Source organism: Polypterus senegalus, chromosome 8, assembly GCF_016835505.1.
Source record: "Polypterus senegalus isolate Bchr_013 chromosome 8, ASM1683550v1, whole genome shotgun sequence".
NCBI lineage: Eukaryota > Metazoa > Chordata > Cladistia > Polypteriformes > Polypteridae > Polypterus > Polypterus senegalus.
Genome location: NC_053161.1, coordinates 42,614,733 through 42,629,437, shown reverse-complemented (window position 1 = coordinate 42,629,437; position 14,705 = coordinate 42,614,733). Strand labels below are relative to the sequence as shown.

The 14,705-nt window shown below is 34.7% G+C and overlaps 1 protein-coding gene across 5 annotated transcripts in view; it reads right to left on the bottom strand.

The window, feature by feature from the left end:
• The window catches only part of LOC120533923 (protein PHTF2-like), a 175,921-nt gene that overhangs the window by 9,324 nt on the left and 151,892 nt on the right, over positions 1–14,705 (bottom strand). For all 5 annotated transcript variants that reach the window (XM_039761038.1, XM_039761040.1, XM_039761041.1 and 2 more), the window contains 4 exons: positions 11,494–11,580; positions 2,953–3,108; positions 2,469–2,564; positions 1,402–1,527 (listed from right to left, as the gene is read on the bottom strand). In XM_039761038.1, the coding sequence (XP_039616972.1) occupies positions 1,402–1,527; positions 2,469–2,564; positions 2,953–3,108; positions 11,494–11,580 (465 nt within the window). The remainder of the gene's footprint in view (positions 1–1,401; positions 1,528–2,468; positions 2,565–2,952; positions 3,109–11,493; positions 11,581–14,705) is intronic.

The following is a 14,705-nucleotide window of genomic DNA, read 5'->3' as shown; positions in this document are numbered from 1 at the left end:
AGAAAGATTCATTTTGGAACAAAGTGCTTTGAACAGATGAGACATTTGGTCATAACAAAAAGCACTTTGCATGGCAGAAGAAGAACATCGCATTCCAAGAAAAATACCTACTACCTACTGTTAAATTTGGTGGAGGTTCCATAATGCTGTGGGGCTGTGTTGCTAATTCAGGGACTGGGGCCCTTGTTAAAGTACAGGGTCAGATAAATTCAACCCAATATCAACAAATTCTTCAGGCTAATGTTCAAGCATCAGTCACAAAGTTGAAGTTACGCAGGGGTTGGATATTCCAACAAGACAATGACCCAAAACACAGTTCGAAATCTACAAAGGCATTCATGCAGAGGGAGAAGTACAATGTTCTGGAATGGCCGTCACAGTCCCCTGACTTGAATGTTATAGAAGATATATGGGATGATTTGAAGCAGGCTGTCCATGCTTCCATTCAGAATCGAGACACTCATCAAAGGCTATGGGAGGCGTCTAGAGGCTGCTATATTTGCAAAAGAAGGCTCAACTAAGTATTGATGTAATATCTCTGTTGAGGTGCCCAAATTTATGCACCTGTCTAATTTTGTTATGCTGCATATTGCCTATTTTCTGTTAATCCAATAAACTTAATGTCACTGCTGGAATACTACTGTTTCCACAAGGCATGTCATATATTAAAAAGAAGTTGCAACTTTGAAAGCTCAGCCAATGATAAACACAAATCCAAAGAATTAAGAGGTTCCAAAACTTTTTTATATGACTGTATATTATGAAGACTACAATTGATCAGCTGAGAAGCAAGAATGATAATTTATGAAAAAAAGCTATTATAAAGAAAAATTCAGAAGAATATAAACAAATTAATTCAAAGCAAAACTGATTAATGAAAATAATGGTTTTAACTCCAAGTAGTGGTAATATCCTTGAAGAAACTGTTCTTCCACTATGAGTTCTAAGAAAATAATTTTACCAGTAATCTAAAAATTTAGGAAAACCTTGTGAACACATTTAACCATAAAACACAAAACATGTATTCAAAAGGTAATGGGTAATGTCAGTGTATCATTATCCCGTCTTTGTGTATGGACTTATATTGTTTAATAAGTGAACCTGCCTTTTTAACAGAACTGTCCAGAGTGTTGTGCAGTTCAACCTGATTGCTGAATCAGAAGATACAGTATGTTGTGATTTATTTGCTGAAAGATGATACTATTGCATAATATAGGTTTCGTGTAAATTTGTTTACCATAAACACACACAAGATTTTTTTTAAATAAGGCTGAATTGGAGGTAAAGTGAAATTTCAATTCAACTTTCAAATGTCTATAATTAGATTGTGTCAAGACTAACATAATTATTACTGTGCTACACCTTAAAGAAGAAAGTAAAAGTAAGTAACAGGCAGCTCACCTTTAGGTTAAAGCCCAGCAGGTCACTGATGACTCCAGAGACAGCTGACAGTATTACCACCTGAGTAATATTATATAGTAAAGGGTTCATTGTCAGTCCGTAAAGTCTAAATGGCGTATCCAGCTCCTGTTAATGCAAAAATGCACACAGTGTAAGTTGGGACTCACATGGAACTGTTCATTATAATATGATTAAAAGGATTAAGGAAGGTATAGTATCCTTTGGAGTACACCATTTAAGAATGCAGAAGAGAATCAGAATCACTATGTGTAAAATCATCACTGAAATCTACATTTACACTGTCATCCATCAATCCACCCATTATCCAACCCGCTATATCCTAATTACAGGGTCACGGGGGGTCTGCTGGAGCCAATCCCAGCCAATGAAAAGCAATTCAACAGACACATATAGTAAAGCAGAAATCAAAGCATCTGAAAAGAAATATTGTTTTCAAATACTCCTAAGTTTTTCAAGGCAATTCTAGCCTCATGCCCCTGGACTTTTTTTTTAATTAAGTGACCTTAGCTTAAGAAGCAATATAGTGTACAAGTTAAGAAACAAGTTTCTGAACCAGTATTTCATGGCCTTTTAAACAAAAACAGCTTTATGAACTGGGAAAAAGTAGTCCATCAATGAATTGTAGAGCATCAACAAAAATCTGGACAGCAAAAGAAAAAAAAGCCTACAAGAAATCTTTGTATAGTGTAGAACTAAGTTATTTAATACAATGTGTTATATTCATATATTGTTATTTTTTTGTAAAAATACTCTCCCAGATGGGGCCCATAGTATCTTTACTAGCACTAGCACTAGCTTGAGGGTCAAGAGTAAAAAAGGTGTTTCAGTATCCCTGTTAATGATGGGATTTGCACTGGCTTAAATGTACAGCTACATTTGGTATCCCTTTTTTCTGGATTCTCCCCTTAGATTCCCTTTCTGACACCAACAGAGGCACAACGTTCTTAGAAACATAGTTTGGTGCTTACTTGAGCCAAACAATCACTTCTAAAACCAAAGGTCACCATCTTAGGAGGGGCATACTTCTACAAAAAGGATCATTTTACCTTGAGCAACTTTGTAGCTAATTTCAACACATTGTTCACTAAGGTTAGCTCTTCCTTCTTATTAGGTTTCTTCTCCATTTTTAAATACAAGTTGATCTGAAAAAAATACAGCAAATATTTTAAAAATGGTAATGTGAAAAGTCTACCTAAATATGCATTTATGCAACAATTTTCTATCCAGTTAATTCAAATAAGAGTCACAAGGGCTAGACCTTGTCACAGAAGCATCAAGCAAGAGAATCAACCTTGGACAGGGAGCTCCTATCTACTGAAAAGTTTCCGTTTTAAAAGTGAAAGATGAGCAATGTAGATGAGAGAGCTACTGTACCTATAACGGAACAAGAAATGAATTTATCTTGTCAGGTTCACAGTACAGTTTTCGTAGTCTTTACTGGTGCTTTACCACATATCATTTAAAAAGATTAGGCCCAGTAAGTAGTTAACTTCAGGCTATTTTGCACACAACAGACTAAGGTACACATACCTGCTCTGTCAACAGAATAGAGGTATTGCTGTATTTTTTGCTGGTCTCAGATCCCAGGGTAACAAACCTCAGCAGAAACAATGATAAAGAAATACACCAGATAACCAGTTCCCAGTTGTAGTGGCAGTCAAGAAATGTCTCATGGACATGAAGAAGCTGCAGAGTAAAAGATTACATGTAAACTGAGTAAGCAAAAAATATGCAATTACAGGTATGTATTTATTTGTCTTTTTGTAGTAGCCCACATGGATATGTTAATTCACATTAATATTTTAAATAAAAGTGTATTTTTTGTAAGACAGGTAAAATGTTAGTATTGCACCTTGTACATCTACAAAACAGCCACAATGAATGCATATATTAAAAAAAATCAAAAAAGTGAGATGTTTTTAGCCTTCCTAAGATTTGACAAAAGCATACTAGTCTATTCTGACTTTTTGTGCCTTTCACCTCTATTCTTTTACCTTGTTTTCATTCACTTTTCATTCTCCTCTCTCAACTCTTTATCATTTTTAAATATGGAATCTGCAGTTTTGTGATGAGCTAAACCAGGCAAGTGTATTATTTTGTAACACTGGAGTATGTGTCTGTGTAAGAAATGTTTGTCTAGAAATACTGTGCCTTTTCTAAAAGCAGAAAACGCATAAGTGTTGTCATGCGGGTGTGTCTCATTCTACTGCCCTCGGGTGATAAATAATGCACTGCCGCAACAGCAAAAACATTTTCTGCACCAACTGTTTTAGTACAACATGAACAATTTAAATGAAAAATGTTAAACAGCATGGCCTTATGCATATAGTCAATCAGTCATTAACTTATACAGCAGATTTCATGAAGCACACCATTATAATTAGCATAATTTATATAATCATACATTAGATTATCAGGAGAGATATTATGAATGTGTTCATTCTGCTGCTCAAACCTTTCACTTTTATTTATTTATACACAAGCTTGATTCAAAGTACCATAATTTGGGGTACTGTTTTACTCAATGAAACTGAGTATGTATGATTTTACGATGCCTGTAGATATCCAGATGTTGCTACTGCATTGGTTCGTGTTTAAATTTTCTGATGCACTATTTAGAGTCACAGCCATGAGAAATACAGTAACTTGGTTCAGTACTTTGAACATATATTTGAGGCCCAGCATTAGAGTTTGGCAGTGCACCCAGTCTGAAACATCAAACATTTTTAGAAAGTTTTATTTTTCCTTAGAATATTATCCAAAAACATTTTTTGAGAATTCAGTATATATTGTTAACTGGCAGTTGGTTAAGGAAAACAAATATATATATATATATATATATATATATATATATATATATATATATATATATATATATATATATATATATATATATATATATATATAGTATAATATATATATTATATATATAGGCAAGTTACGCTTTGGAATCTTCTGAAGCAATCAATTAAAAGGAAGGCAACAAATGTAGCTGCAGTAATTAAGAAACAGAAGGTCTGGAACGAAAACGTGCAGCCATTATGACTCTTCATAAACCAAGTCTGAGACCCCTGGTATAAAAGATGAGTATGAACATTAGGAATGTTATGAAGCTTTTCAGGACAATATCTGCATATACTGTAGCTGTTCCCTAACATGGCTCTGTGGCACCACTTAGTGGCCAAGAGTTTTAAAATGATCTCTCTTACTATGTTTTAAATGCGAAGTAGTCTTTCACTGCAGTTCAATTTGTTGGTCATCAGAACCATGACTTTGTCTTTTATAACAAATTGGGCTCCCCCAGAAGTTTATCTTCTCCAGGAATTCTGTTGGAGTTTTGGATTTTCTCTCTCCCCCACTGTTAACCTGCCACACCTAAATTAATTTATGAGATGAATGAGAATTGTTCTGTTTACAGTAATTTGTGTCTTTACATATAAATATATAAAGTAGTTTACTGTTTACTGTAGTGCATTATTGCTATAAATATGTGTGAATTTCTTGAGCACTTATATCAAATGTTTGCCTTGCTTTTCCACAGATAGCTCTGAAACAAAGTATTTTACAATAGGTTAAAGATGTTCAAATTGTACGCTTTTTGATGTTTTTAGTTTTCTTAAGACTAGCATTCCCGAGAGTTTAAGTTGACATTATTATGAGGACAACGTCAACTATTTGTTCATGAGGTTCATTTGGACATAATTTGCTTAAAAATACTAGTTGTAAGTTTTTATAATGTATTGTATTTATTACAAACTGTCTAAAATATGAAAGCTTGTGTAAAATATAATTTTCTATAATATATTTTCCTGCAAAGTTCACCCTGAAGTAACTAGGACATATAACACAATGTGACAGTTAATGTAGATAATTCAAGCCCCAGGGAGACACTTACAGTAGGTCCACATAGAAATATGCAGCATTTTTCAGTACAGTGATCTGATTTCAGGCAAATCTCTTTTGTTGCTATAGCATTACAATTTATTTTTCATTCAGAAAGAGCAATATTGAGAGATAAATGTATAAATTTTTGTTTTCATAATGTAAATCATTAGCATACACTAAATATGTGTTAACTGACATTAAAATATTAATTAAATATATTTATACACTTTACTATAGTAAATGAAGGACAACATAAATTCCGACACTGTATTTCTGCAGATTACTGCCAATATTCTAGACTTATGCATTGACATTCAAATGCATGATATTAACTTCTTGTGTTCACTGGCTGAGGCATTCAGTTTATGTGCTTTCTTTGCTGCTAAGGTTGCTAATTTTAGCAGAGTGTTAAAAATGAAGGTTAGTCTCTACAAGAACAAGTTTTTGTATTGTTTTTCTATGGACACTACAAACCAGTATAATTTAGTGTATCCTTAAATTAACATGTTGTCAGATTGTTGTATATTCATTCTTATAAACCTCAAACAAATGCAATTAAAGTTTGAAGTTATCCTAGCATTCTCATTACTCCAAACTTTCAGAAGATGCACAGAATACTTTAACCCCAATTCCAAAAAAGTTGGGACGCTGTGCAGAATGTAAATAAAAACAGAATGCAATAATTTGCAAATCTCATAAACCCAGATTTTATTCACAATAGAACATAAAACCCTTTACTATTTCATTAGAACATTAGAACAATCTAGACGAGAACAGGCCATTCAGCCCAACAAAGCTCGCCAGTCCTATCCACTTGTTTCCTCCAAGAAAACATCAAGTCGAGTTTTGAAAGTCCCTAACGTCTTACTGTCTACCACACTACTTGGTAGCTTATTCCAAGTGTCTATCGTTCTTTGTGTAAAGAAAAACTTCCTAATGTTTGTGCGAAATTTACCCTTAACAAGTTTCCAACTGTGTCCCCGTGTTCTTGATGAACTCATTTTAAAATACAAGTCTCGATCCACTGCACTAATTCCCTTCATAATTTTAAATACTTCAATCATGTCACCTCTTAATCTTCTTTTGCTTAAACTGTAAAGGCTCAGCTCTTTTAATCTTTCCTCATAATTCAACCCTGTAGACCTGGAATCAGCCTAGTCGCTCTTCTCTGGACCTTTTCTAGTGCTGCTATGTCCTTTTGTAGCCTGGAGACCAAAACTGCACACAGTACTCAAGATGAGGCCTCACCAGTGCATTATAAAGGTTGAGCATAACCTCCTTGGACTTGTACTCCACAGATCGTGCTATATAACCTAACATTCTGTTAGCCTTCTTAATGGCTTCTGAACACTGTTGGAAGTTGATAGCTTGGAGTCCACTATGACTCCTAAATCCTTCTCATAAGGTGTACTCTCGATTTTCCGACCGCCCATTGTGTATTCAAACCTAATATTTTTACTTCCTATGTGTAATACTTTACATTTACTGACATTAAATTTCATCTGCCACAAATCTGCCCAAGCCTGTATGCTATCCAAGTCCTTCTGTAATGATATAACGGATTCCAAATTATCTGCTAATCCACCTATCTTGGTATCATCTGCAAACTTAACCAGCTTGTTACTTATATTCCTATCTAAATCATTTATATATATTAAAAATAGCAGCGCCCTAGCACTGACCCCTGTGGAACACCACTCTTAACATCGCCAGTTCTGATGAGGTTCCTCGCACCATCACCCTCTGCTTCCTGTGTCTGAGCCAATTCTGCACCCATCTAAAAACATCACCCTGAACTCCCACTTCTTTTAACTTGATGCCCAACCTCTCATGTGGCACCTTATCAAATGCTTTCTGAAAGTCCAGATAAATAATATCATAAGCTCCACTTTGATCGTATCCTTTTGTTGCCTCCTCATAGAATTCCAACATGTTAGTAAAACACGACCTCCCTCTTCTGAACCCATGCTGACTGTTCAGAATAACTCCTGTCCTTGTCATGTGTTGCTCAATCTTATCCTTAATAATTCCTTCCATTAATTTTCCTGTGATGCTTGTTAAGCTTACTGGCCTATAGTTGCTTGGATCTGCCCTGTCACCCTTTTTATATAATGGGATGATATTTGCCATTTTCCAGTCCTTTGGAATCTCTCCAGTGCACAGTGACTTCCTAAAAATATGTGTCAAGGGTTTATATATGTACTCACTAGCCTCCTTAAGAACACGAGGATAAATATTATCTGGGCCTGGTGATTTGTTTGATTTCATCTTATTTAATCTGAGCAGCACTTCTCCCTCTACAATTTCCAAATCCCTCAGTACCTCCTTAGTAGTTGCGTTTACCTCTGGCAGGTTATCCACTTGCTCACTTGTAAACACCTCAGAAAAATGTAAGTTTAGGGCATCTGCTATTTCATTGTCTGTATCTTTTAATTCCCTTTACTATTCCTGATGAACTTGACCTCCTCCTTAACTGTTCTTTTACTACTAAAATACTGAAAGAATCTCTTGGGGTCTTCTTCGCCTTATCTGCTATATTCCTCTCCAACTGTCTTTTAGCCTCTCTGATATCCTTCTTAATGGTTGCCCTCATGTTCTCATACGCTACGGTTCTCTTTGCAGTCATTAGTCTTATATGCCTTATACAGCAGTTTTTCCTTTGCAACTTCTTTTTAAATCTTTATTAATCCATCGTGGAGATTTTTTAGTTTCCTATTACTTCCAAATTTAGGTATGTATCTGTCCTGCATTACATGTAAAACATTTTTAAACCTGTTCCACTGCTCCTCGACTGTCTCCACATTTAAAAGCTTATCCCAGTCTATCCTACTTAGACTTTGTCGCATCTGCTCAAAATTAGCCCTACTAAAGTTCAACTTAACAATTTTAGTCTTTGCATCTGTACTCTTACAAAATACTGAGAATTGTATTACATTATGGTCACTTGACCCTAGTGGTTCAATCACCTCTACACCCTCAATTCTATCCTGATTATTACAGAATACTAAATCCAGACAGGCTTCACCCCTTGTTGGTGCTTTAACATGCTGTGTTAAAAAACAGTCGCTGATTACTTCTAAAAACTCCTGCTCTTGTGCTCCTCCATCTGTAAGGTTATCCCAGTTAATATTTGGATAATTAAAGTCCCCCATGACTATAATATCCCCCTGTAAACTTGCCTTTTTGATATTACTAAAAAGATGTGTGTTGAAATTACTGTCTGAATTGGGTGGTCTATAACACACTCCTAAAATAAGACCTTTTTCCCTAATATTTTCCAGGCGAAGCCACATGTCCTCACTAAGATGGGGCTCATCAGCCAACTGAAGATGACTTACATTTAAACCCTGTTTGGCATAAACAGCAACCCCACCTCCTTTTCTGTTCTGTCTATCCTTCCTAAAAAATGTGTATCCCTCTATGTTACACTCATCCCCATCTTTCCGTTATTGCTATAATATCATAATTATGCTCTGCTACATACAACTCCAACTCACTTACCTTATTTTTGATACTAAGCTATTTTTAATGTGTTAATCCTTCTATCTTTACGTGTTTGCTTAAAATTTACATTACTATGCATTTTTATTTCTACACCATTGTTTGTTCTTCCATGTATAGATCTAATTCTGGCCTGTCCTAAACTCCCTGCCCCACCATTCCCTAGTTTAAACAATCCTCGACTAGCCTACACATACGCCTCCCCAATACATTGGTGCCCCTCCGGTTCAGATGTAACCCGTCACGGCGGAACAGGTCCCATCTGTTTCATGAAAAATATTAGCTCATTTTGAATCTAATGGCAGCAACACATCTCAAAAAAGCTGCAACGGGGGCAAAAAAAGGCTGGAAAAATAATTGGTACTAAAAAGAAGCAGCTAGAGTAACATTTTGAAACTAATTAGGTGAATTTGCAACAGGTCAGTAACATGACTGGGTATTAAAAACAAGTAAAAAAGTCTCTCAGAAGTAAACATGGGCAGAGGTTCACAAATCAGCAAAAAACTGCGTCTACAATTTCAGAATAACGTTCCTCATCGAAAAGTTGTGAAGACTTTGAATATATCATCATCTACAGTACGTAATATCATCAAAAGATTCAAAATATCTGGAGAAATCTGTGTGGAAAGGACAAGGCCGAAAAGTCAATACTGGATGCCTGTGATCTTCGAGCCCTCAGGCAGCTCTACATTAAAACCAGGCATGATGTGGTCATGGAAATCACTGTATGGACTTAGGAACACTTCCAGAAATCACTCTCTGTAGACACAGTTCGCCATGCCATCCACATATGCAGGTTAAAGCTCTATCATGCAAAGAAGAAGCCATATGTGAACATGATCCTGAAATGCCACCGTCTTCTCTGGGCAAAAGCTCATTTAAAATGGACTGAGGCAAAGTCGAAAACTGTTCTGTGGTTAGATGAATTGAACTTTGAAATTCTTTTAGGAAAACATGGATGCCGTGTCCTTAGGACTAAAGAGTAGATGAACCATCTGGCTTGTTATCAGCACTCAGTTCAAAAGCGTGCATCTCTGATGGCATGGGGGTGCATTTGTGCCTATGGAATTGGCAGCCTGCACATCTGGAAAGGCATCATCAATGCTGAAAGGTCTATACAGGTTTTAGAGCAACATATGCTCCCACCCAGACAACATCTTTTTCAGGGAGACAATGCTAAAATGCATACTGCATCTGTTACAACAGCATGGCTTCATGGCAGAAGAGTCCGGGTGCTGAACTGGCCTGTCTTCAGTCCAAACCTTTCACCAATTGAAAACATTTGGCACATCATGATACAAAAAAATATGACAAAGGAGACCGAGGACTGTTGAGCATACAGAATCCTATATTAGATAAGAACAGGTTAACATTCCTCTCCCAAAAGTTCAGCAGATGTTTATTTACTGTTGTTAAAAGAAGAGGGGATGATACACAGTAATAAACATGGCCCTGTCCCAACTTTTTTGAGACATGTTGCTGCTATAGAAATTTGAAATTATCTTATTCTTTTCTTAAAATAGAATATTTTCTCAGTTTAAGCATATGATATGTTTTCTATATTCTATTGTGCATATAGGTTTATGAAATTTGCAAATCATTGCGTTCTGTTTTTATTTACATTTTAAACAGCGTCACAACTTTTTTGAAATTGGGGTTGGTATTAAAATCAACATTTTCTAAGAAAGTTAAATTGCATTTAAGATTTGATCAGATTGTTACAGAAATAAAGTTAAAGACAAAAGTAAAAATATAAAAAAATAAGAATATACAATTGTGCCTTAAGCATGAGAGAGGTTAAAATTGTCTTTAGTTTCAAATGACATCAGTCCTGTTCTATGCATTTCAAATTTTGCTGTGAACTGCAGCCGTACTGTGCAACTGTAAGCAAGTTGGGGTTTTCTTACAGTGGTAAAGAAGACTTTGAATTTTTTTATTTGCAGTTGTCCTGCATTAAAAGGACAAAGACATGCAGTTTGTAAGTTTGATTGGGTAGGTTCTTAAATAAAATAAAGGTGTCTCAAATGTCAGCCTAGATCTTTTGCAAAATAATAAACCCTAACTATTCTGAGCTAAACTTTTTATACTGTGCTTCAGAGAGTTATGTTCCCCTTGCAGTTCTTGTGATTATACATGAATTTGAAAACTGTGTCCCAGAATGCATCATTGTACATTTAAAGAGCCGATCATATACAGGGATGACAAAAAAGTTTAAAAAATTCACTGCAGAGGCATGGCATAATACTAATTCATTAGTTAAATGTTTATTTAATAATAGGTAGGTGGAAAGAGACAGGTTAATAAATTAATGTCAACTCCCTTAAATTAAAAAGCTAACAACCTCCTTAGCAGGGCAAAAGGTACATGTTAAAACAAGCTACATACAGTATTAATTTCATTATCACATTCAAAGGGAAAAAAGTAGAAAATGTTTATGTTCTGAAAAAGACTGTGAGATGTTTAACTGATTTGATGTTCATTTAATTAGGCAAGTTTGGGTAATGACCGCTAGCATCTCTATAATCTTAACTTTCAGATATCATCTGCCAGTTAAACATCCCACTTCATATTATACTGTATACTTAGTAATTTTTTAAATCCCATTTATTAGATACATTTTCTTTACAAAGATATCAAAGAACATTATATTATCATTCAACTTTCATTTCTCAGTTGAAGTCTCACCTGTGCACAGCAAATAAAGACCACAGAGAGGGTCAGTAGAAAAGCAGATGAAACAATAACATCCACGGACCGCTGTGGGCCTCGTCTCTGCAACACAGGAGGAGACAGATTATGAACACTGCAAGATGTGTCAAGTGTAATAATTCATTTTAGTCAAGTCTTTATTAATATCAGAAGAAAATAATTCTACTCAGTGAAATAATGCAGTAGCTCATAATGCTAGCTGCTTTCTGTGGTAAGGGCTTTGCCTATGGTAAATACTGAACACTCCAAGCCTTTCTATTATACTAGAAGAAGACTTTACCTCTACAAATTTAGATTTGTCTGGTCTCTGTTATACTTTTTACATATCACGAGTGACAACACACTGTAACAAATCTATTAAAGAAACATAACTTAAAATGCACCAAAAACTAATAAAATTATGAAGAGACATACAAAATTTGGCAAATGCAATTATCACCTATTATACTAGCAAGAAAGAACAGCAATAAACAGCAATAATAACATATCTCTAAGTGTCTTTTCTTGAATCTTCTTGCCAGAAGAACCTACTTTATTCAACAAGTGTGTAAACCATTGAAAGCATACATTATAATTTTAGGCTATATTATATAATTACCAAACAAATCTGAACAAAAGTTTTCATGAATAGTCTACATTGAAACCAAGAGAAATCTTGTCAGAACTTATTCCACCTTTATTGCAAATTTGAAATATATACAAAGAAGTTGAAAACATATCTGTTTAGTGAAAAAAAGGAAATATCATACAAAAACCTGCCTACATTAGTGTACACACCCTTTAATAATCAAGGATGTGGCTGCGTTCAGAATCAACCAATCACAATAAGAATAATTTCAAATAGTAGTTTGCATACACCTGACATGTACAGATTGCAACTTGGCAATATAGATGGAATAAGATCTGACAGGATTTATCTTGGTTTCATTTTTTATTTCACAAAATCTGTGATTTCGGTAGGGGTGTGGAGTCTTTTTGTATCCATTGTAAGACATAATTTTAAGTGATACAGAAATTTCAACTCTACCTACCTCTTGACCCACTGACTGAAAATGGAGGATGTTACTTTTCTTTTACAACTAATCATTTTCATTATCACATACCATATAGTGGTACATAATGTACAGTGTTGTTAAATTTCAGAAACATAAAGACATATGCAATTATGTAAGCTTTGGAAGACCTTCATTTACATGTGACTAGCATTGTGTAATTCAAAATGCAGTAGAAGAGGTCGTCTTTTTATGCAACATACAGTATGTTCTTTGAACCCTTAAAACAATTCAGCTCTTGAAATAATTTGCTTAAGCAACTGTAAACATTTTCTCAAATGACTGATTTACTAAAATTGGTAAAAGATATGCAAAACAGGCTTTGCACAAAATCAATGCTATAATTTATTTATGTAGCAAATCACAACAGGTATGTTTGTACATAAGCTGAACAGAGTAATATGACTAACATGGAAATAGCACTGCAACCATCTTGAGAAAACTGAAGTACAAATAACAAAAGAGATCACTTACTTAGTTTTTCCCTTTTTGTAAAATATGAACAATAAAAGAAACCACACTCACATTTATAAAAGAAACAGCTTCATTTCCTAGTACATTAATGAAGTATTTTGACTGTCATTGTCTTTTGGGCTTGTGGTCAGCTTAATCAACATATAAGCATTCATAGCTTTTTGAGATTTCTAATATGTTGCCACTACCCTGTATATATCTTTTAGCAATTAGAGTAACAAATACAACGGATTTCTTTCTGACTCAGAAGCCTATGTATGTCAGCTATTAATAGATTTATCAAGAAACCATCAAAGATATTGATTTAACTAAAACTTTTAATGAATAATGTGTGTTGCCTCTCAGCTCATCTACTAAGAGAAATTCACAGCCTCAACCCCATTTATTGTGTGAGCTCTTAAATCAAAGGTTACTTCCTAATTGCACTGTTTTCCACTGCAAAGCAAGTTAGAAGAGGAACAGGAGAAGAGAGAAACTGCAATCAATGAAAAGTAGGCCAGTATATACAAAAGGCATGAGGTTTAAGAGATTATGGAATTGCTTGTTGACTTACATGTTGAGGTCACTTTACACAGTAACAAGAGGATAATAACTCTACATTTGTGCCTTAGTACCCTGCCTTTGTGAATATTCTATTTGTTAGCTTTGCTTTTTCTCATTTGTTTGCTGTTTTTTGCATTTATATTTTTTGCATGGCAAGACAAGTAAGGTGGGGGTTTGGAGTGGTTGACATGAATGTTTTAGATATCATCTAACAGTGCAGAACTTTTTACAACATTACTTGTAATCAGTATTTTGTTTTTGCATTTTTGTCCTTTATCCTGAGAGCACTAATAGCCTCTGAACAATTTTATTAATCTGTTTAAACTACAACGCAAATCATACAAAATGCTGTTGATAAAGCAATTGGGTTCACTTTGATTCGCTCAGTACTACACTGAAGAAAGGGCTTGACATGAATCATGCAAATTGCAGCTATTCAAATATGAAAAAAACCTTCTACTTCTGGAACTCTTCCTGTTGTGCATGTGTCTCCTGAGAAATCAAAGGAAATGAACCATGTCCTCAAGTTTGAAAATATACAGATGAATATTAAAAGCATCAAATCACACTTCACTTCAGGAAGGAGGTCTCAGGTCTTAGTCACAATACAAGAAAATGTGTTACACTATCAATATTCTTTGATCTACATAAAATAATTAAGGCAAGAAGGGAAACATACAGGTAAGTGATGATCCTTAGAAGTGGTAATGTAAAACTGTTAGAAATAACTAAAATGTTGCATGGTAAAATGATTTTCCCAGTTGTTATATTTAGCTCATGAGTGCTTGTTTATCTTAAAATAAATGGGCTAAAAATATTTATGCAGCTTGTGTGCCTGCCAAAGCTCATGAAAACGCATCACTGACAGTACTGTGTGACTCACAATCATATTTTTGTTCTTCAAAACAGACCTAATATTTGTAATTTTTTTCATCAGTCACTGGTTGTTTTTGAGTACTTACATTACATTCAATTAAACATTTTGGTTAATATAATTACTAGAAATTTTATTTTATTTACTGGCTGACATCTTACTTATTAGATATATATTAAGGAGCTGCTGGGTAGTCTAATGTTTAGTAATGCTGCCCCACAGCACCAGGAGTTTGAATTGTGGCC